Here is a 24,420-nt window from a genome sequence, read left to right as displayed (position 1 = left end):
TTCCGGGATAGTAAAAGGAGAGGAGAAAAATCGCCGGGATCCGAAAACCGAAAGGCGGGTCCTGGTAACAATAGTTATAACTTGAGCAGTTACAAAAACAATGTATAAGAGGCTAAGTATTTCTGTTGTTTGTAAATAAATAAATAAAGGCATGAATATATTTGACGAGAACGATTGGAATCATCATAATCTACTGAATGTCTGGTAATATGAATCATGAGTTATACATTTCCTATCTTACTGTTCACAAAAAAAAACCTACCTACTATCCACCCCACTCCCTATACATCAGCTATACATCGGGGTAACTCTAATGAAAACCACGAAGCAATACATAATGAGCCTAATATGGAGGGAAGTCCCAATAGGCCTCAAACTCCCTCAAATGCGACGCCCGCTCCGCAGATAGTGTCTCCTCGGCAGCTCGGAGTCTCTCATCAGCAACTCGTGCTCTCTCCTCGGCAGCTAGGCGTCCAATCGTCTCATCACGTGCTCTCTCCTCAACGGCAAAGCAACCCTCGGTCTCCCTCCGCATCACCCCCGACCAGTGGTCGTTCCGCTCTTGGTACACCTGGCCAACCCTGGCATCAGCCTCTCGCACCAACTCACTCTGTCTCCGCTCATGGGTATGAAGATCGCTCTAAAAAAAAAGAAAAACAAATGGAAAAATAAATAAGAAGCAGAATAGGCAAGAACATAAATCATACATACATGCATGCATTCCACTACACTAAAATAAAATAAAGATACATACCAGGTGATCGGCGCAACGCAAGCTGAGGCGGTCTCGGAGGTAACCGGACAGTCCCACATAATCTGTACAGGTCTCTCTCGTAGTCAGAGAAGCGTCTGAAGGATCAAATGGGACCCTCGAGGTGAAGATAGAAGGAGCCGCCTCGACCCCCGCATAAGCTGCCCTGGACTCATCGTAACAAACCGTGGCAAAATCTCTCCCGTAGTCCGGTACGGGCATGCCTAGGGAAGACCTCTCCGGTCGGGCGGCACTGGAGGACTCGTCGACATAGTAGGGTGGCTCGTCTACGGATGTCTGAGCTCGAGTATCGTCAAAGAAGTCCGACAAATGAGCACTCCTCCAGGACCCCTCCTGCAAATAAAAATACAATAAATACCGCTAACCATCTCATGAATAAAAGGTAAAAAGCGGAATCACTTACCGGGACCTCCTCCTGACCAAAGACTGCCACGACAGCCTCCCTCGAAAATACGTCTGCCACCGGATCCACCTCCATCGCTGCCGCCGGGGCATCCCTCGTGCTCAACAGAGTCGATAGGTAGGGATCCCGGCCCCCGGTATGAACCCACACCTCTCTACCGACAAACTGACGGGTCAAGTCCTGACGGATGACCGATAGGGGCATGGTCCGCACCGCGAACATGGAAACGGGAATCTTGCCCGGTGTCCAGTGTGCGTCACTAACCCCGGTGATGCCTCGGTCCTCCAAATACCATGCCCGCACGTAGGGGCCGGTGAGCACGCACTGCTGCTCCTGGATCATAGATACATACATGTAATCGGGACCGAAGTCGAGGTCGTCCCACCTGAACTTAATCTAAAAAAAAAAAACACAAAGAGAAAGTCAGAATGGTTCAAACAAGAATCTAGCACGACTAGACGACATCTACCTGTCCCAGGGTCCGCGAGTCAATCCAATCTAGGAGCCGCGCCACCGTCCGTCTCCTCTCGGTGCCTAGGTCAAAATCTCTCCATCGGGTCATGAGAGGGAGCCTCGGTACTCGTGGCCGAGGCCGAGACTGGCTGGGAAGAATCCGCCTCTTATACGCCCAAACCTGCGGTAAAAACAAAGATTATAAGTGTGAAAAGCGCGAAGAAGATAAAATGGGCGAGTCAAGGGCGCGTCACGTACCAGCAGGGCAAAGGTGTAACCACCGAAGTCCTTGTGCTTCCGGCAAGTCAGATCCAAAAATTTATATAGAAAGGCTAGACCTGCCCCCGCCCAATCATAGGAAGCCGCCGTATCCAAATCACTGAGTGCCTGAATAAGACCCGCGTGTACCTTTCCGCCCTTGGTGCAGAAAATCGTCTCGCTCAGAGTATACACTAAGAAACTACGAACTGCCAAGTCAGTATCGTCCGTCTCGCAAAAATCCCGGCGACTCAAAAGGCTCGCAGTAGAAACAAACTTCGCTGGAGTAGATCTGGCGCCTGGACAAACTCCCGGCCCAATCAAAGCAGCAAGCCTAGCGAGGTCAACCCGCGGTCGCATCAGGTCAAAATGAAAGGGAACTGGAGTGCTGCTCCCCCGCAGCCCCGTCAACAAAAAGAAATCCCTGGGCGAGATGGTCATCTCCCCAAAGGAAAGATGGAAGGTGTGGGTCGAGTCAACCCACCGTTCGCATAAGGCACGTAGGCCAAAACGATCACACACCCCGTTGGTGCGGGGCAGCGCTGAAATAAAGGGCTCGAAGCCCAACTCGCGCACACGGGCTCTCGCCGCGGCGCCTAGCCTAGCATACCGCGAATGAATCTCGGCCGTAGTCCCGGAAATCTCGATGAACTAGAAAGAACAAGACAGGAAAATTTAAATACGATTCCTAAAGCGTACGATTGATGAAAACGCGTTAAGACTAGGTATTCTTTCATTATCTAACCTAGAGACATCTGGTCAATTAGGGCCAACTTTCTATAAAAGTCTCTCCTTTAGGGTCGCTCATGTAAGGTTTAGTTAATTCTTTAATCCACTCTCGTCCGCATTGACAAGGAGCATAGGTTAAGTTTACTATTCACGTGCATTAGTTAAGTTTTCACTATTCACATGTTTTACTATTCACGTACACTATTCACGTGCATTAGTTAAGTTTTCACTATTCACGTTTTTTTACTATTCAGGTGCACTAGTTAAGTTTTCACTATTCACGTTTTTTTACTATTCACGTGCACTATTCACGTTTTTACTATTCACGTTATTTTTACTGTTAGCATGCAGGAATTCGCAGGGTTACTACTCACATGCATATAACGCGCGTTCGTACACAGAAACAAACAAGTGTTACTTGTAAGTGAAGAAATTCATGTTTTCTAGCTAAAGTCCTCTAAGACAATCTAAAAGTTAGCATGCAAATCATGTTCGGATAGGAATAATAAAGCCTAGAATTTGAATCAAACAAAAGTGAGAAAGCACTTACCTCGTTGCAGCGTGTCCGGCTCAGATGCGTCTCAGGGTCGTGGAAAGGGTCTACTCTATCCAGGTTCACGTAAACCTCATCCATGCCTCTCGTGCCATCGCATTCATCCAAATCCATCCCGAGGATAATCCAAATCAAAGTCTAGAGAGAGAAAGAAGAGAGAGAAGGTGTGGGGTTGAAATGAAACCCCCACCACCTTATATAGGAAGAGGGAATGGCATTCCCGTAAATAGTGAAAAAAGTACGATGTGACATAAAGGTAAAAAGTAAATAATTATTTACCAGATGCACAGACCTCCGATTTGCAGTCCGTTTCAGCCTGCATTTCTCTCAGACAGCAACCAATACTGTCAAGATATGAACTCCAGACAACAGCCAATTTTTACAGAACAGTGACACCAGTCAAAATACAGACAACAGTCAACAGAAAAATAACCATTAGTCTATATCATTCCAGACCAAAACACGTTCCCATTAAACCTCCGAGACACTAGCTCCAGACAATGGTGTTTTAAAAGAATTCAGAATCGTTAGAAAGAACTTTTCTGCCCTTGAGCCATCTTACCTACGGTTCACAACCGAGGTAGCTTTTTAGCCATCTTACCTACGGTTCACGACCGAGGTAGCTCTTTAGCCATCTTACCTAAGGTTCATGACCGAGGTAGCTTTTTAGCCATCTTACCTACGGTTCATGACCGAGGTAGCTTTTTAGCCATCTTACCTACGGTTCACGACCGAGGTAGCTTTTTAGCCATCTTACCTACGGTTCACGACCGAGGTAGCTTTTTAGCCATCTTACCTACGGTTCACGACCGAGGTAGCTTTTTAGCCATCTTACCTACGGTTCACGACCGAGGTAGCTTTTTAGGCATCTTACCTACGGTTCACGACCGAGGTAGCTTTTTAGCCATCTTACCTACGGTTCACGACCGAGGTAGCTTTTTAGCCATCTTACCTACGGTCCACGACCGAGGTTGCTTTTGAGCCATTCTTACCCATAGTCAACGTACGCTAGATTCCGAGAGAAAAACATCCACCGACGGCCGATTCAGAGGCAAGGCTGGAAAGAATCGACAAACAACACCGGAGCGCGCATCGTGAAGGTCAGGTATTCTCCCTCCTACTCTTTACGTGTCTTTTACTTTTTATATGTTTTACATTGCATGTGTGCGTTAGCAAAAAACGTTTTCAAAACACACACATCACTGTCAAAATAGCAAAGTAGGGGAAACTGTAGACACCGAGTCGGAGGACCTGTGACGAAAACCTGAAAACAAGACGGTTGAAGCAATTGATTCCGAAAGTTTTGAAAAACAAAAAATATATAAAGAATGATAAGTACATAATAAGGAAGAAAGAGTTATGGCGGGTCGCTGTTGCCAATGGGGTGGCTCGCGAATGCTTAGCGGCATCCGACGCGCGGTCGACGACAGTCGGACACTCGCTCGACGGCGCGGGACGCGCGCTCGATGTCCGTCGGATGCACGCATCCAACCACAAGTGGCGCGCGCTCGACGTCCGAGCGATGCACGGGCCCGGTGGCGCGGAGCGTGCTCTTATCGGCCACGAGGCGTGTGCGCCCGGCAGCGCGGAACGCGCGTTCGACAGCCGCGACGCGTGGGCGCCCGACGGTACGGAACGCACGCTCGACGGTCGCAGGGCGTGCGCGCCCGACGGCGCGAGACGCGCCCCGGCGGCCGTTGGGCGAGCACCCACCGACGTCGGGCGAACGCCCAACGGCGGTTGGGTACGCGCGCCCAACCTTGCGTTGGGCGATCGCCCAACAATTGTTGGGCGATCGCCCAACAATAGTTGGGCGGCCAACGTGAGGTTGGGCGGCCGCCCAACATGCCTTGGGCGGCCATCCAACCCCCTTGGGCGACGCCCGATTCTTTTTGGGCGTCGCACATTCCGCCGGGGATCCGTTTGCCTATAAAAGGCACGGATCCCCATGCATTTGAGGGAGGAGGATTTTTGGAGCCTTTCTCACTCTAGACATTTTTAGAGAGAGAAAGTGATTTTTTTTCTCAAAAATTCCGAATTTCCTAAAGTTAAATTTTTACTAAAAAAAAAAAACACAAAAATCCGGAAAATCACGACTCGTGGAATCAATCGGCTTCGACTGTCAGATACCGAATTTAAGGTATTATCCGAGGACTAGACTCTTTTATTTTATTTAATTTATTTCCTTCTTCTATTTATTTTTATGTTATAGTTTTTATTTATTTAGTTATTCATTTATTTTATCACGTTTTATTTAATTTAACGTATTTATTTAATTTTTGTCTCGTGTTGAATAAAATTTAGTTTTGTTTTAAAATAAAAACCTCGTTTTGATATCCCAATACGAACCATGATCCGATAAAAAGGTAGTTCGGGTATTAAAGACGTTGTAATTATAAGTTGTAATTTAAAGAATTTCTAAATAACGTTTTAAAATAAAAACGTCGTTTTAGGAACTTCCGTTATTGACTATGACCCATTTTGGGTAGTTCGGAAATCCAAAACGATTGAATTAAACTTAATTTAAAGTTTTTGAATAAATCTGGAAACAATTGGAGTGCTGCTGTAATTTTCCATTTCTGTCACTAATTGCTGTTTACTGACGGATTTTCCGTCGGTAAATCTGCTGGAATGTAAAAAATGCTGTTTTGGTCCCTGTTTCTTAACTTTTAAGCTTTTGGTCCTTTGTATATATATGTATATTTATGTAATATATATTTTCAAACTATTTTTAGACATTTGGTATATATAATTATTTGGGATGTTTATATATCATTTTTTATTAAATATAAGTATATGTATATATATCTTTTCTTTTCTTTTTCCTTTACTTAAATGGTAATGAATTTCATTTTAAAAGAATATTTACTTGGGTGTTTTGGGAGTGATTAATTAGTGGATGACTAGATATTATTTTGACATTTAAAATTACATTAGTTATGTATATATATAGTTTTGGGATATTTGGGCTATATTAGTTATTATTAAATAAAACTATTTTGGGGGATAAATGTTATTTTCTTATCTAGGAGTTTTATTTACTATTCTTACATATTTGAAGCAAAAATGTATTATATTTAGTATTTTCATATAAGTATAATATAATCTCTTTTCATTTATTTGCATTTTATGTTTCATTTTTTGGATTAAAATGTATATATATATGCTTATATTATTTTCTTTATTCTTTTGGGCCATTTAGGGGTCCATGTTTCAAATGGGCTTTATTTGGAAGTAAATTTTGGTTTAAATATGTTCATTATTGTAATTATGACAAGTAGAGAATCCATTAAGGAAAAATGGGAAAATTAAATCACAAAAAGAGTTTTTAATTTAATCATTTAAACTAATGGTTTTTTAGAAATTCCTAATGTAAATAAATAGTGGTTTCTTGACATTTCAACTCATTTCTCAAACCAACACGTTTTAAAACCTTAGTCCGTTCCAACGACGGATTAAGCGAATCTTGTAATTAAAATTGCTTCCATTGTGAATAATGAAGTTTTTGAATCGTTTTCTTAAATGATTTATACAAAATAAATTGACTTGTATGTTTAACCATGTTTTCTTACTAAAGGTTTTTACCTTAACGTTTTCAAACACTTGAGTCGTTCCAACGGCGATTCGGGTGAACTTCATCAAGCGGGGTTTTGAAACGTACCAAAATCATTCCAACGACGATTAAGGTACGAACCATGTAAATAAATTCGTTTTGGGAGGAATAAGTTAGTATAGAATTAACACGCAACACGACATGCAAATCACGTTGTAAATAAATCACTTCTTTCTCCCCCCTCTCTTTGTATGTATATCGAACTGATGTAAATGGGTGATTCTTTACTAAAGTGGCTTTTCCATAATATATGCTCAAAACGGTTTCCAAAACGAGAAAGAAAAGGTTTCAAATGAATTTTAAACTTAAAGAACTATACGATTAGTCCGTTATCGCCTAACATGCTGAGTAGGAGGCCGGTGGTTTATAACCGGGCGATGTCGGGGTGCCTAGTAGCCTTTCTCCGGAAAGGAGCTAGCCTTCTCGGCTCGTACCTAAGTTTCCCGAACCCACACCGGTCTCCCGCAAGGGATCGGTGTTCATTTTCCCATTCGTGGGTGGCGACTCTTCCATATCTCCGAGCTCCGGTCCTGCCGAGCAGCTTGATTCCACGATTGGTTGCTTTCGGCGCCAATCACCGCTTACGTCGCCATGAGGTGTCCACCCCCCGGTCCGCCTGGGAGATTAGGCTGCGGCACCTCGTCTAACACCTATGCTCACTCAGTATTGTCCTGGCTATTTCAACCAAGGTTCTGTTTTTCCTTTCAACAATCCCATTTTGTTGAGGCGTTCTAGGAGCAGAAAAATTATGGTCAATGCCGTTGGCTTCACAGAATTCAACAAACTGTTGGTTCTTGAATTCTCCACCATTATCACTTCGGATGTGAGCTAACTTAAGGTCTTTATCATTTTCAAGTTTTCTTACTAAATTTGAAAACGTCTCAAAGGTTTCATCCTTGCTACTCAGCAAGATGATCCAAGTGTACCGAGAAAAGTCATCTACAATGACCAAGGAAAATCTTCTACCACCCAAGCTCAGCGGCTGGACTGGACCGAAGAGATCCAAGTGTAGCAACTCTAATGGACGCTTAGTTGAGACAATGTTTTTACTATGAAAAGATTGTTTGGTTTGTTTTCCAACTTGACAAGTGTGGCATAGTTGATCTTTTTCAAACTTAAGTTCTGGCAGTCCCTCAACTAATTGCTTTCTTGCTAATTTGGCCAGGAGGTCCATGCTTACATGACCAAGTCTCCTGTGCCATAGCCAGGAATTTTCTTCCTTTGACACTAAGCATACAGTTTTTGAAAACTTCTTTTCTAAGTTCAGCATAAAGACATTATCAATACGAGGGGCAGTTAAAATCAACTCATTTGTTTTACCCTCGAAAATTTTACATCCAGTGTTATCAAATATAACTTTTCTCCCATTGTCACATAGCTGAGCTACGCTGAGTAAGTTATATTTGAGTCCGCTGACTAGGGAGACTGACTCAATAGTAGGATTACCACCAACGGTTCCTGACCCTACTATCTTACCCTTTTTGTTGTCTCCAAAACTTACACTTCCACCTCGTTTACGCACAAATGTGATGAACTGAGTTTCATCACCAGTCATATGCCTCGAGTATGCGCTGTCAATGTACCACATCTTTGACTTCTCAGCACACCTCAGGCTTACCTGCAATATAGCTAGTTGCTTTTAGGTACCCAATTCTTTTTGGGTCCTTGTTTGTTAGGTTCAACAGGTAAAGCATCATATTTCACTTTATGACGACATACTTGGACAGTGTGTCCATTCTTCCCACAAAAGTCGCAGCTGACCTTCCGTTTAGGATATCTCACTAACTGGTCAGCACCCCAGTGCTAAGCGTGCCAGCACACCTTAGTGGTGTGTCATTTCTTCCCACAGAAGTCACACTGGACATTCCGTTGAGGATTCCATCTCTGTTGACTAGTACTTCGGTACTGAGTGTTCAGAGGAATATTTCTTTTATTCGGAACCTTAAGTTGGTTCTGAATAGATGTGACATCCTTCTTCAGTTTCTTAGAATCTGATTGGACCTCGGAGACAAACTTTTGCATAATTTCTACGTTACTATGCAAAGTTGAGTTGTCTTGGAGAAGATATCGAAGGTCACTCAGCTTGACCTCCTCAATCTCGTCACATCGCCTGCTGAGTGCTCTAATCTTTTTGTTACACTTTTTGACAAGTGTGTAGAGGTCACTCAGGGCATTAACCATTTTATTTCTGAGCAGGGGTAGTGATATTACCTCAGTTGAGTGTTCCTCATCGTCAGATGCAATGGAGGGGTCAGCATGCTCAGAAACACAAGGCTCAGCAAGCTCATCTGCCATGAAGCAGATCTTTGCTGACTCAGTGGCATCGTCTCCTGATGATGATGACTCATCACTATCACTCCAGGTTGCCACCATTGCCTTCTTGCCGTTCTTCCTTTCCTTCCTCAAGGTAGGACAGCTTGATTTGATATGGCCAGTTTGATGACATTCAAAGCATGTAATGGGCTTTGAGTTGTCCTTCTTGTACTTGTTGTCGCTTGACTCAGCTTTGTACTTATCAAACTTCTTGTAAGGCTTCTTGGAATATTTATCATTCTTTCTGAACAGCCTTTTCATCTTTCTAGTGAACATTGCCATTTCTTCATCATCTGTTGAGCTTCCATCAATGGAGTCAGCTTTCATGACAAGAGACTTTTGCTTCTTGTCTTCAGACTTCTCCTTCACCTCGAAGTTCTTCATTGAGATCTCATGGGTCAGCAGCGAGCCAATGAGTTCATCATACTTGTAGGTGGTTAAGTCTTGAGCTTCCTCAACAGCAGTTTTCTTGGCTTACCAGCTTTTAGGAAGACTCCTCAGTATCTTCTTGACTTGCTCTTCCTCAGTAAAGATCTTGCCAAGTCTCTTGAGCTCGTTGATAATGTTTGTGAACCTTGCGTTCATCTCAGAGATTCCTTCATCATCATTCATTTCAAACAGCTCGTATAACCTCATGTGCTGGTTCACCTTGGACTCCTTAACTTTGTTGGTTCCTTCGTAGGTGACCTCCAGTTTCTTCTAGATCTCCTGCGCTGACTCACAACCTGAAATTTTGTTGTACTCTGCAGCATCTAACGCACAGTGAAGCATGTTTATAGTCGAAGCATGATTTTGTAGCTTCTTGAGATCATCCTCTGTCCATTTAGTCTCAGCTTTAACAACCGTTTGGCCATCAATAGTTTCAACAGGAACAAATGGGCCTTGGACTATGGAAAGCCATGCACTCATATTTGTTGCCTGAATGAAATTTTTCATTCTGTTCTTCCAAATGGTATAGTTAGACCCGAAGAACAGAGGAGGCCGAGTAATGGACAAGTCCCTCAGGTAAAATCTGAGTTGTCTGATTTCCTGGGAGGAAACGAGTGCTGTTCTCAGCCATAGTGGGGATCAGCTCAAGATAGTTATATCTTGCTCAGTGAGCTGTTAGGCTCTGATACCACTTGTTGGTCCCTTATAACGTGACAAGTTTAGTTCCAAGGGGGGGGGGGATAGGAACTATTTAAAATTTTGTCCGTTTAGGCTGACTTCTTTTCTTAAGAAAAGGTTTACACAGTGGCACTAAGTAATTCTAAGACACAAGCTTAGTCAACTTGTGACTAAGTTTGTTTCTTTCGTTGAGTCAGGAGATAGCACTTAGAGTCTATTCCTGAACTCAGCTTCTTAGTGCACTCAACTCAGCGTGAGTTTGTTACTTAGTCAGTTTTATAGCAAACAATATGTAAAGGAGTTTAAGGGTTAGAAATATGTTACTCAGCAGACATATCCTGGTTCGGCCTCTCCGCCTACGTCCAGTCCCCGGAACTCGTCCGAGCTTTTTGAATTCTCTACTGAGCTCTTTAAAGGTAGAGCACGAAACCTTTTACAATAGAAGCTGAGTATACAAGAGTACCTTCCTCTATACCTCTACTCACTCCTATATCTACCGCTGAGTACTATAACCGAGTACTCAACCTCTCCTTTCTATTCTTCTAGAAATGATGAAGTGTTTGTGCTAAACAACAATTGCTAAGACACTTTAGATGATTGAAAATCACTCTAGACTTTTACACAATGATTGGAAATTGGTGTAAGGTTTTTGCTTTGCTTTTCTCACAGAACTTCAAGTATGAATTTGGACAGCGTTTCGGCTAATTGAAGATCTGCATCGAATGAAGCAAATGAGAGGCCTTTATATAGTGACACTTGAGGCACCGGTAATTTCGAATTTTGAAATAACCGTTGGAGGGAAACGGCTTCCTGTCGTTGTCACTCAGTACGTGCTCAGTGTCGTTGGCCAATGAGATTCTTGCATCTTCTGTCCACGGCAGTGCTCGGAAGCTTTTCGTCTGGCAAGCAGAATGTTTCGACATTTTTGGCAAAGTCTTCCAGACAGCTTCCTGCGCCTTCTGAACTTTACCCAAAGTAGAAATACTTTGTCTAGAAGTTGGTTCTTGTCTGCCGCTGTCTTGTACTTCTTGTCGACACACTCAGCAGCTTCATCTTGAAGCAATTAAGAGAAGGCTTCTCGATCCTTCTTCATGCTGAGCTTGTGCTTTGTACAAAATGACCGCGTTTTGTATCTTGGGTCGTGATGTCTTGATGTGTTGACTTGGGCTTGACTTCCACTTATGGGCTTTATATCTTAATGTCTTATATACCAATAAACTCAACATTGAACAAACACATTAGTATGAATAAATCAAAGCATTTAAATTTAATGTGTTTAGAATATTTTTATCAATTACTTAAATAATTTTGTCAAATCAAAATCATGTGGAAAGGTGTTTCAACAGGAAGATGTCTTCGCATGGAAGAATGAGATCCTCCCAAGGATTAGTCCAGATGTAATCACTCAGAAACTTAATATCGCCGAGGACGCGGTCCCGATAGCACAAAAACGGAGAAATCATGGTCCTGAGAGACAGAAGGTGATTGAGGAGGAGATTTCTAAACTCAAGAAGGCGGACGCCATCGAGGAAGTAATTTATACGCAATGGCTAGAGAATGTTGTCCTCGTCAAAAAGGCGGGCGGATCATACCGTATGTGTATTGATTTCATGGATCTCAATAAAGCCTGTCCCAAAGACAACTACCCTTTACCGTGTATTGATATCCTAGTAGACGGAACCGCGGGACACGCCATGTATTCCTTTACTGATGTGAAGTCAAGCTATCACCAGATCCCGATGGAGCCATCTAACAGGATCAAAACTTCGTTCGTAACACACCAGGCGACTTATTGTTTTAAGGTCATGCCCTACGGACTCAAAAATGCAGGGGCAACTTACCAGCAAATGATGAATAAAATATTTGAAGGGAGAAAAGGTGACAACTTTTCTGTCTATGTAGATGATATGATCATCAAGAGTACCGCTGTGGAGAAGCATGCAGATGACATAAGGGAAGTCCTGAGGGTCCTACGACAGCACAATATTAAATTGAATCCAGAGAAATGTACCTTTGGGGCGACCTATGGAAAATTCCTGGGATTCATGATCAGCCAGAAAGGGGTGAGTCCAAATCTAGAAAAGATTCAAGCTGTTCTGGATATAAAGACGCCACAAAATGTTAGAGAGGTGCAACATCTTAACGGGCATATCGTTGCCTTGGGCAGGTTCATTTCATGCTCAGCTCGTAGATGCTTACCCTTCTATGAAGTGATCAAAAAACAGAAAGCATTCGAGTGGAATGAAGATTGTAAACAAGCTTTCGAAGGAATCAAACGCTTCCTCGCGGAACCTCCCTTGATGAGCAGACCATTAAAAGGTGAGAATCTTTCCATGTATGTCTCTGTCACAGATAAAGTAGTTAGTACTGTCATGATAAGGGAAGAAGACGGCCAACATTATCCGATCTATTATGTGAGCAAAGTTCTAAAAGACGCCGAAACACGATATTCGAAATTGGATAAGATGGCACTGGCCGTTGTCACCACTTCGATTCGCCTTAGACCTTATTTCCAGGCTCATACAGTCATTTTCCGCACCAGTATACCCATGAGGAAGGTATTGCAAAAGCTAGAGACTTCGGGGAGATTGATGGAATGGGCAATCCGCCTAGGTGAGTTTGATGTCCGTTATGAAGGTAGATCTGCTCTGAAAAGCGAAGTCTTGGTAGACTTTGTAAATGAATTCACTGAAGAAGGCGTAAATCTCCCCAAATCTAAAGTTGAAGAATGGACGATGTACACTGATGGGGCTTCTTCTGTTGAGGGTGCAGGAATAGGCATCGTGATCAAAGGGTCGCGTTACATAAAACTACATTATGCAGCGAAGTTAGACTTTCCCGCAACGAATAATGCAGCGGAGTATGAGGCCTTAATATTAGGGCTACGCTTGTTGAAGGAAATTACACCCGAGCGGATCGTGATCTATAGTGATTCTAAGCTCATGGTCAATCAGGTAATCAAGAACTTTGAAGTGAAAGATGACATCTTGGCCAAATATGTAGAAGAGGTCAAAACGCTGCTGAGCTACCTTGAGAACAAGGAAACTAAATGGGAGCTAGTCCATGTGCCTCGGGGATCAAATGTAGAAGCTGACCATCTCGCTAAACTGGCTTCTAGGAAAGAACAATGGTCGGACCTGCAATGCCCGTTCGAAGTCAAAACGGTGCCAGCATTTATCTCGGAGACTGTATCTCTTTTAACATCCGTTGAAAATCATTGGAGATCACCTATCCGCCAGTATCTTGCAGATGGAACTTTGCCTCAAGACAAAGAAGAAGCTCGGTGGACGGTAAGAAAAGCCGCTTATTTCTCCTTAATAAATGATTGCCTATACAGAAAATCTTTTGGACATCCCTGGTTGAAGTGTGTCACGACAGAAGAGGGACAACAGATCCTCAAGGAGCTACACGAGGGTACTTGCGGAGCTCATGAAGCATCCGCCTCCATTCTAAAAAAGTCTAGACTGGTAGGGTTTTATTAGCCCACGGCGGAACTTGAGGCTCAGAGGTTGGTAGAATCCTGTCACAATTGCCAGGTTCATGCAAACGACTCTCACACGACTAAGAATCTTCAAAGGCCCATCATCGAAGGATGACCCTTTGCAGTTTGGGGAATTGACATTGTCGGACCCTTTCCTCCTACCAAAAGACAAAGGAAATATGTTGTAGTAGCTGTAGACCACTTTACGAAGTGGGTTGAAGCCGAAGCAGTCTCTTCCATAAGTGCAGAGCGAATGGTCGAGTTTGTCATAGACAACATAGTTGGAAGATTTGGAGTTCCCCACACGATTATTACCGACAACGGGACGCAGTTCAATTGCGGAGAGTTCAAAACATTTTGCGAAAGTCAAGGCATTCAAAACAGGTTCGCCTCTGTTTACTACCCCCAATCTAATGGGATGACTGAGGTAACAAATCGAACGATTGTCAAAGGCATAAAAAAGAGACTGGGCGAGCATGACAAAAAGTGGGCAGATCACCTCATGAATGTCCTATGGGCATACAGAACCACACCTCGAACTGCGACTGGCGAATCACCGTTTGCCCTCACCTACGGAGTAGAAGCAGTAATTCCCGTTGAGATTCAGGTCCCAAGTGACAGAGTTTTATTCTACTATGAAGACAGGAACGACCAAAGATTAAGGGAGAGTCTTGACCAATTGGAAACAAGAAGGGAGAAGGCGTATGTACGGATGGCTGCCTACAAACAAAGGATCGCAGCCTATCACAACAAACACGCCAAACTCGTGGACTTAAACCCAGGAGATCTTGTGCTCCGCAAGGCGGACAAAATTCAATCTTTGGAAGGCAAAGGAAAGTTGGGGATCACCTGGACGGGGCCATATAAAATTGTCACCAAAATTGGACCTGCCACTTTCAAGATACAAGATGCGGAGGGAAATACATTGCCACGGACGTGGAACATCCAGAACCTCCGCAAATATTTCACCAGAAAGTAAAGTGTAACCAAAGTCTTGAGTACTCTTTTTCCTTTAGTAAAGTTTTTATCACATGTGGTTTTTCTTATTAAAGGTTTTAACGAGGCTCACGCATAAGACCAATCCGTTGTAATAAGGCGCATCGCCATTTAATAAAAAGCAATGTTCATCTTGCAAATTATTTCTTTGAGTACTTTTCCTACAGTAATATAAATATTCCAGATTCAAAAAAAAGGGGGAGGCAACAAACGCATTCCCACAAGTAGGATAATGCTATCATGGCATAACTACTTTCTCCTCAAAGATAGGAGAACAATCTCAGCGGCGGATCAATCTACCTCAAAGATAGGAAACAAATTGATCCCCGTCAGAGATAGAGTTAAAAAATTTCTCAGACATGAGATCTTTACACTCTCACACACTCTTTCCAAAGAAGAGTCCAAAGTCCTAGTGGCGGATCGATTCACCTCAAAGATAGGAAGCCAATCGATCTCCTAAGGCAGCTTAACTTCCTCTAAAGGAATAAAAGCTCCAAGACTTCACAAAGGCTCACACTCCGAGGTATGGCTGGCCACCTACCTCGAACCAACAGAACCAATCCTAAAACCTATAGATTTACTTGCTGAAAGATATAAAGCGTAAAGTAAAGATAAATGGTTGTAACAAGGATTAAAATAAAATTGTACTTAGTTACATTTACAAAAATTAAACATCTATAGGAGCATTCTCCTTAGCATCTTTTTCACCAGATGCGTCCTCCAGAGGTACCTCCTTCTCTACAGAAATGGTTCCTTCCTGAGGAACAGTACAATCAATTATCAGCTCATTATTCTTATCACCCGCCTCCTGGGATACTTCATCGAGGTCCTCTGGTTCGAGATCAACAAGGGGTTTGCTCTCTTCGACAGATCCATTCATCACTTTGCGAATATGATCGCAGATGAAGTCCTTGACGTTCGGGATTTTGCGATACTTAAGGCAATCATCCACCTCAGGGACCACGTACTCGGGATCCACAAAATCAATCTCGGGATGAGCAAGTTTGACATACGCCATGATCCACTCGCCATAATAATAAGCTCGTTCCCCTGCCAGGATCTCCGCATTAGATAAGGCAGCCTTGTGATCTTCAGCATCTGCATCTATCTTTTCCTTCAATCTAAGGATCTCAGCATCCTTACTCTCATTAAGAGCAACGACGGAAGCAGCGTTCGCGTTTGCAATGACGACCTCTTTCTCTAGCCTTTTTATGGTCACCTTGTCCGCCACCCCTTGGAGTAGATCCGCCTCCATAGCACGCACATGCGTGTAGGCCTATCAAAACAAAGGAGGAGGTAAAAACCCGAATCTCCTCAAGAGAGATCACTCTTTCATCCAAAAATGTGAAAAACAAAAGAAAAACTTACCAGAAGGAGATCCCTTTTACTCATCTTGGCATGGGCTGTCCCGGAGAACTTATCCTGGCTCACGCGCACTTCTCCAAGTTGACCAAGGGCCTCATCGAGATCATTGATAACAGACTCGTTCCTCACGGACCCTTTATCGCCATACTTGGCAAGCCAGTATCCACCTAAGTCAGGCTTCACCACCTATACAAGAATTGAAAGGTCAAAACTAAGATTCATGGCAGGGAAAGGAGAGATATTGAGGCAAGCATACCTGTTCCTTCTCCACTATAGGCTTCTCAGCTCTCATGGCATCTGCCATTAACTTTCCTCCACCAGAAGCTGCGGATCTCTTCTTCTTCTGCGGGGGAAGAGCCGCGACTTCTTCCGTAGGACGTTTTCCAGCACTCTTCTGGGGATCCGCCACCTGCGTATCCTTCTGGGCCTCCAGCTCCTTTTGCTTCTTACGCATTTCTACAAGGGCGCGACTGGCATCAGACAAACCCCTGATAAGGGAACAATAAAATAATCAAAGTTCAAGGAAGAAACAATGTTACCTCCATCTAGTTGTGTAAACTTCACGTAAGTAATCTTGTCCCCTTCACGGCGGATCAGTGGAATGTCATTCATCATGAATTCCAAGGTGTCAGCGTATGTCCAAGCATCCGCCTTGATGCTTTTCATGAGATCCGCCACTTTCTCATCGTTGTCTGTCAGTATACGCAAGTCTCTAGCCATATGCAGAGGTTTGGCATTCCAAACCGATGGAAATCCCAGAGGTTCGCCCTCTTTTATCTTCACAAAGAAAAATCTTTCATCCCAGAGATGGACGTTTGACATCTTACCGCAGAAAGGCGAATAAGTCTTGAATTTAGCAAAAGTGTAAAAAGACTCGGCCTTTCACTTCGTGGGTTTGTGAAGAGACCGGAAGACTCGAGGGTTACAGACTACCCCTAGGTTCGACGCCAAATAACAATCCAGGGCCAAATCTAACAAGCCATTTGGATGCAGCTGGCAGACAGTGATCCCAAAGTACTCTAGGATATCCGCCATCATTTTAGGAAGAGGAAGACGGAATCCCCTCCCCACATGGCAGCTGTAAACGGACAAGTACCCTATTGGCGGACAGACGGGTCACTGATGGGCAGCCGCCAACTCTATCTCGTAATCCTTGATCCAAGGATAACGATCCGCCAAATTGGCTAGATCCGAAGCGCTCATACGGGACGAAGTAGACTCCGCCCTCGGCAACTTTTTTCTAAATGGGGTTGAAGGGGAAGCTTCCATTCCGGAAAGCCTCCTAGAATCTATCGTCGGAGCAATATGGGTTGCGGCAACGGGAAAGTTCTGAGTCCTAACTAAACGAGTTCGATAGCTACTACTCACCGAGTTGCACAACTCGGTTAGGTCACAACTAGCAGTACTTTCGGAAGAATTAGAACTCTCGGAAGAAGTAGTCCAGCTAATTATGGTTTCAGAGGAAGTGGTCAAATTAAAGAGTTCGAGGGTAGACTCAGAGGAAGAACTCATAAACATCCAGAAAACAAAGCGAAAAGATTCACTTACATGAGAGTTAGAGGCTTTGAAGATTCTGGATTCCGGAAAAAGCTCTGGAAAAACTCGAAGCAGGATGAAATAGGAAGATGCAAATGAATTGGAAAGAGAAGAGGGAGATGGAAGAAGGTGTTCGCTCTTACCTCGAGTAGCGCGCCTATGACACATGTCGCCTAATGAATGGCCTGGAACAGAGTGACCATAAATGCAGTTCATCATGACGGCGTGCGAAGAAACTCAAAAGCCCTAAAGGACTTCAATGGAACTTGGGGGGGCTTCTGATAACATCGAGATATTATCCATGGGATCAAAGTGGATATTTACCAAAACGACAACGTATTGGGAACGCCGGGGAAGCAGTGGCGTATCAAGCAAGTCATCTCGGTGGCGGATCTCCTAGATTCCGCCACACGCTATCCGTAGTCAAACCTACACAAGATCCGCCTACGCGTCTCGATCCGCCCGTCCGAGCCGATCCCCAATAAAGGTAATTAATGAACCGTTAATGAGCTAACGGCCATACTTAAGGGAGATCCGTAACCGCCATTGATGAGGCATTAATGGAGACATTCTGGTTACTGGGAGTTACGATCACATGACTATAAATAGCTTGCACCCCGAGCTATTGAGGTACACATTCATTCTCTTCCTTAAACCCTACCTCTGTCAATATTGTTTATTCTCCTTATTCCATGCTAACTTTGGCATCGGAGCTTCCCCCCGTCGAACCCAACGACACCCCCACAGGGAAGAAAGTTGATCAGAAATCCATCCCTAGCTATCACTTTTTGCATCCCATACCCTTCCCATTTAATTTGCGGGTACCCGTACCCTTACCCGTTAAGAATCAATAAATAAAAAAAATATTACAAATTTAAGAAACTATAAATTTAATAAATCATCAATCTAAAAATTGAATAAATTGAACCTTAATTAATAAGAATAAAGTAGCTTAGTGGTATCACTCAATTGTTAAAAAATAAATGGTTGGGGTTTAAATTTCACATCTTACATCTAAAAAACAATGATATTTATTAATATAATTTTTTTTATGACGGGTAACGGGTACCGGGTACCCTAGGGGTATTCCCATACCCGTCCCATTACCCTAACGGGTAATGGTTTTGATCCCATACCCGTCCCATACCCTTTTATATAGGGTACGAGTAGTCCCATTAGGGTCGGGTAGTGCCGGATACCCGCGGGTACACTACCCGTTGCCATCCCTAGTTGTAAGTTGTTTTTTATATTGCTTAAATAATAAAAGCTTCTCCTCTCTCGTTGGAGTATGCACGAATTGGCCGAACCACGTAAATTTTTTGTATTGTTTATTTTATTTTATTTTTAATATTTTATTAATTCGCATAAGTTGTCTTCATCTCCTAAAAGAAAATAAGTTGATGAATTATGAATGCGACATCTCTTCTAAGGTACATCTTATATGTCAAAATTTAAAACCGTTAAAAATGTAAGAATTTGATTGCAACTTGGATCAAGCATGGCGTTGGTTTATGAACGGTTCCAGCCCAAAAGAAAAAACAAGAATTGGCTCCAAATGACATGCTTGTATAAATGGAATTTTCTTGTTACAAAGAAAGAATAGAAGTATAAAAGCTAAAAATATTGGTTGTGGAGGATGGCCAAGACTAAGATCTTCTGTCCTATATATAGGAGGGACAGTGGATGGCCAAGAGTAAGCGCATCTCAACTTGCCCCAGTAGTAGGAATTGACATCTCAAGTTTGTAGTCATTTAATGTTGATTCGTGCTGACATTGCACGTAGCTCCTTGGCAATATCTGAGAATGAAGGCCTACAGTCTGGATCACATGACCAGCATCTCTCCATCAGTGATCTCCATGCCGGATCACACCAGCTCGGTATTTCAAGTCGAAGGCTACCTCTTATTATACCACCTGACAAATAACATACATTTACTTTTACTCTGTATGTATAACACATTGAATATGAATATGAATATGCACTACCTATTATTTCTTCTGAACGCAAATTTGAATAAGGCTCCTCCCCTGTTAAGAGCTCCCACATCACTATTCCAAATGAGAACACATCAACCTGCACCAAAGTGTTACATATGATATTTCCAAACCCACTTTCACAAATGCAGAATATCACCATCTTACCTTTTCTGTTACCATTTTGTTCTTACTGTTTAAAAGCTCCGGTGCCATCCATGGTATAGTTCCTCTTACTCCACCAGAGACAAGAGTCCGCTGTTTAATTTTTGATAAGCCTAGATCACCAATCTGAAAACAAGGTTACATTCAACAGAGCCAATTAATGATGATATTAAGACCTATTAACACTATATAAGGAATTAGAGATAAGACAAGGCATGTAGCCCTTATCCCAGAAAAAGAAAGTATATACTCATAACCTTAGCAGCTACTTACCTTACACACAGGTCGCTGAGGATCCCTCATATTCACCAAGAAATTATGAGATTTCAAGTCAAAGTGGACAATGTTCTTTTCATGTAGATACTCCATCCCAAAGGCAGCATCCATTGCTAATATTATCCTCTTCCGTCGATCAATTGTTCTGTATGTTTGAAGGATGAGATTCGCAGGTGCATGTAATGTAATTGTAACTATTAAAACTATGTTGGACAAGTAAAATACAGAGACGAAACATCATGTCCGTTTCTAAGACGAATCACTAAATTGGGATATTCAATCCCGATTGCAGAAATGAGAAAATTCATGATGTTTTTATATGAATGCAATATAAAACTCATGCACTCATCAATAAGAACTTTGAAGTTTAAATTAAATCTACTCGAATGGCTGAACACTAGTTCAAATCCCACAACTCAAATGAAAATACGTTTTTCCCCATTACATCATTCAGGGTAAAGAGATGATTCAGGGTTCAAGTATTAACAATCCTATACATAGTGGAAATAGTAATGGTTAAATTATTATACCGATCCTTTCTTTGCAGAACTTGTTTCAAAGAAGCATTGACCATGTATTCTGTCACTGTTGCCAGGTTATTCGGTGGTCCATCTGTTACCACACCATAAAAAGCCACAATATTTGGATGGTGAAGTTGACCAAGCATGTGAGCTTCCTTCCAAAAGTCTGCAACCTGCAACATACACTTTGTTAATTTAATTTCTCAAGTGTCAGCCTATGGAAGAATTGAATAAATGATTACCAATCGATCCTCCTGCTGCGAGCCTCCGGTGAAACAACTTGGTTTAATCTTCTTGATGGCAACATCAGACCCTTTCCATTTTCCATGGTAGACTGTTCCATATGTACCAGAACCAAGTTCTTTTACATACTCCAGGTCTGAATTTTTAATCGTCTGTACAACAACAAAGGATAAAATTTAGTCTTGTAGATTCATCATAATAAAATAAGAGAGTAAGATCTAGATATACCTGCAGACGAGTATATAATCCAACCAAGTCAGTGGAGATTCTACCAATCGCATTGGAGCCTTTAATGCTTTGCTTAGTAGCATCCTGCAAAATCAGATTGTGTCACTAATAAGTGTGTGTGTTAAAACACAAGTAAGTATCTCTAGCTAATAATAACCTTATCAATGCCTAAACCAGTCAGAAGTTTCTGTTGAATCCCTTCATCCTGCATCTGATCCTTTTGCGTGCTAGCTGCATTAGAAACAAAAGAATTGGATGCAACTGCTTTATCATCTTTCTGGATTATGATAACTTGTCCATCTACGAGATCTGACAGATTTGCTTGAGACTTGAGCAAGGGAATAGAAACATCAGTACTGGCAGTGGCATGAAAAGAGAGGGCAGGAGTTGCGGATAATGACAAGTTATCCATGAGATCAACTGTATTTTTTGGATCACTAAAGAAGCCACAACCGCCAATATTCATAGGGTTTATACTGTCTTCCACTTGTTGTTCGTTGCTAGAACCGGGGATGCTGTTCTGTTTGTCATTCTTACAAACACTTGGATATGGAACTTCATGACTCTCATAGAGGGAACCAGTCAATAAATCTTCACATTTCCAGGGTGGAATAATATTTTCCCCGTTCAAATTAGGATTACGCAGGGATTTATGCTCAATGATCCCGAAATCCTGAATTGATTCATAATCACACATCGACTTCTCCTTTGAATTATGCAAATCCAATTGCAAATTGTCATCCCTAGGGTTCGAAAGATGCAAGCGAGAGCCTGTATATTGAGACAAACAGATACAGGCTTGACTTCCCTGTACTCTCATATTCCCCTGATACAGATCATATTTCTGCTTATTTTCCTCGCAACAATTCGTCAATTCCTCTGATTGTTTAGCCAATTTCCTGAATGAATCATCAGCAGACCTCAGGTTAACAGGATTCTTTTTAACCTTATCATCAAAACCAACTCTAAACAGCTGAGACCCACTTGTGAGCCCGAACGCATTGCTATTGCTATTGCTAATGCTAATGCTCTGAATGTTATCAGCGTAGTCGTTACTGCATACAAAGAGCCATAGCCTGATTTTATGTCCGTACAACTCAAGGTTTTCGTAGTCCTTAATCATGCGAGTAACGTCCTCGTCAGACGAAACAGAAAGCAGAGGAGCATAAGTGCCGGAGACGGAGAGCTGGTATTTGAGTGAGAAAGAGTTTAATTTGGGGGAAAGATTGGAGATGTTAGAGCGGAGGTTAGAGAATCCGATATTTCGGTCAACGGAGATGATACGAGCTTCGCCACCAATGTACTTGAGTGTGTTGGAAGGGGGGCGGAGATAGAAAGCGCCATGGAAAGTGCAAACAAGCCTAAGCTTTCGTGATAAGGCGGGTGTGGTAGGTTTCAGACGGAAACGAGAGGCAGGTGGTTGTTTCATGGAGAGAGATAGCAGAAGAAGAAGAAGAAGAAGAAGAACGAAGAGGGAGTTGTGATCTTATTATATAGTTAGCGTGTGGAGTGTGTTTTGCCATCAGCTGTTGAGATTCTCGCGCCCAACTCAAATATCTACCAGGTTCCTTCACAATTCTAATGTATGAGTACTTCTATTCTTTTACTATTTTACATAGGGATAAGGTGGCTTATAGTTTGTTTTTTTTTTTTTTTTAAGTATCTATTTAAGTTGAACGTACGACATTACACAAATATAGACTTAACGTTTAAGAAATATATCAATTTAGATATCGATAATAGATTGAACATGTTATTTCAATTACTCCGTTAAGTTCTGATTTCTCCCTCTACGTACAATTGACAGAACTTAACGGAGTAATATCAATGACGTGTCTCGTTTCGTTATCGAAACCTAAATTGGTATAATTTTTAAACGTTAAGCATATATTGGTGTTATTTTGTACGTGGAGTCTAAATTGATATTTTCCCACAAACCATAAACATATTTTGATATCTTATCCCTTTTATATATTAATATTCTTTCATCTTATTTATATTTATATTGACTATTGACGCTTTTACAGGAAATTAGTGCATTAACCGGTTGATTTTTTTACCTTAGATTTCTGATTATTTATTTCTTACATTACCAAATTGATTGGTTGTGGCCCTGTTTGGGAATTAGCTGTTAGCTGTTAGCTGATTACATTAGTTGTTAGCTGTTAGCTGATTACATTAGTTGTTAGTTGTTAGCTGATTTGACTAGCTGTTTGTGTAGATCTGTTTGGTAAAAATTAGTTGATTGATAATAGCGGTTTGTGCAAAAAGACGAATAAGGACATTTCTTTTTTTAATTTTAGGACCTGTAAACTAAAAGTAGGGTTAAAAAAGTTCATTAATTTTAATATTGCAAAACGGTAATTGAAAAAGCACCTAAAAGGAGCTTTTTCAAAATTAACGTTTTCATCCCAAAACTCTCTCCCAAACCTCTCTCCACCAAACACTCCAATCAGTGGTCAACCTGATACCAGTGTCAATTTGGAGTATGTTCATGGGACCGAGGAGCGTGATTACTTTCACTCTCTTGTTGACGAGGTCAATAAAAGCGATCCAACCTTTATACGCAATGTTTCTCAATTTATTCACTGGCAACTTCATCCAAACGAAGCTAGATATTGTGAACCGGAAGTCAAAGCCGATGTTCGAGGACGACCGAAAGGATCATCAACCAAACGTATGCCCAGTGCATGGGAGTATCGTGACAGTCGTCGTGGACGGACTCGGTCTTCCAGTTCGGGTCGGAGTCATGGGCGCTCTTCTAACCGATCAACAGGTATTTTTTACTATTATTTTTAATTTACGTAATAATTGTGTATAGAATCAATTGTGTTCCTTTTACTATTAAATGTTTATTAAGTCCAGAGTTATATTATTATAGGTACTGCTGCCACTGAATGTGATATTACTGATTACCATAATTACGACAAAATCGTTGAAATCATAAAGCCTTATATTGAATCCTATCTCGATGTCAAGGGTGATGGTAACTGTGGGTTCCGTCTTGTGGCAGACCGAGTATTCGGTGATGAAGAGAGTTGGTATTTTGTTAGAACGGCTATAGTGAATGAAATAATTGCTAAACGTACTTTATACGAGCCAATTTACTATGATGGGATTGCAGCGGCAGTTAAGCGGATTGCTTGGGATGGTGGGAATTGTACAATGGAACATTGAATGCTAACTTTTGATGACCTGTATCCGATTGCGTCATTATACAATGCTGCTGTATTTTTTTTCGGATATGGGAATGGAGAGAGCTTATTTTCATGTGGTACTATGCTACCGCTGTATGCGCCCGCAACTGCTACACGACCACAACGAGAAATTGTTATTGCTCATTTAGGTCATCGGTACGAACATTATATTCGGCTGGATTTATCCAGAGATTTTCCAGTGCCGTCGATATTAATTAACTGGAACATATGTCGTGA

The 24,420-nt window shown here is 42.2% G+C and overlaps 1 protein-coding gene across 1 annotated transcript; it reads right to left on the bottom strand.

Annotated features, from left to right (window-relative positions):
- Nucleotides 1-19,238: 19,238 nt before the first annotated feature.
- Nucleotides 19,239-22,415, bottom strand: LOC136203930 (RAF-like serine/threonine-protein kinase PRAF). Its single transcript, XM_065995149.1, has 8 exons — nucleotides 21,144-22,415; nucleotides 20,987-21,070; nucleotides 20,758-20,910; nucleotides 20,525-20,688; nucleotides 19,992-20,139; nucleotides 19,722-19,844; nucleotides 19,566-19,653; nucleotides 19,239-19,493 (listed from the first exon to the last, which is right to left on the bottom strand). The coding sequence occupies exons 1-8, from the start codon at nucleotides 22,413-22,415 to the stop codon at nucleotides 19,327-19,329; spliced, it is 2,199 nt and encodes a 732-aa protein (XP_065851221.1). The 3' UTR covers nucleotides 19,239-19,326.
- Between the last annotated feature and the right edge of the window lie 2,005 nt (nucleotides 22,416-24,420).

This window comes from Euphorbia lathyris, chromosome 8 (genome assembly GCF_963576675.1).
Source record: "Euphorbia lathyris chromosome 8, ddEupLath1.1, whole genome shotgun sequence".
Taxonomy (NCBI): Eukaryota; Viridiplantae; Streptophyta; class Magnoliopsida; order Malpighiales; family Euphorbiaceae; genus Euphorbia; species Euphorbia lathyris.
The sequence above is the reverse complement of the archived record's forward strand: the minus strand, read 5'-3'. Positions and strand labels throughout refer to the sequence as shown.

Coding starts and splice junctions, on each gene's coding strand:
- LOC136203930 (XM_065995149.1), bottom strand. CDS start 22,415: ATGAAACAACCACCTGCCTCTCGTTTCCGTCTGAAACCTACCACACCC. Junction 20,689..20,757: donor CGCAGCAGGAGGATCGATTG/GTAATCATTTAT, acceptor TGTATGTTGCAG/GTTGCAGACTTTTGGAAGGA. Junction 19,494..19,565: donor GCGTTCAGAAGAAATAATAG/GTAGTGCATATT, acceptor GTTATTTGTCAG/GTGGTATAATAAGAGGTAGC.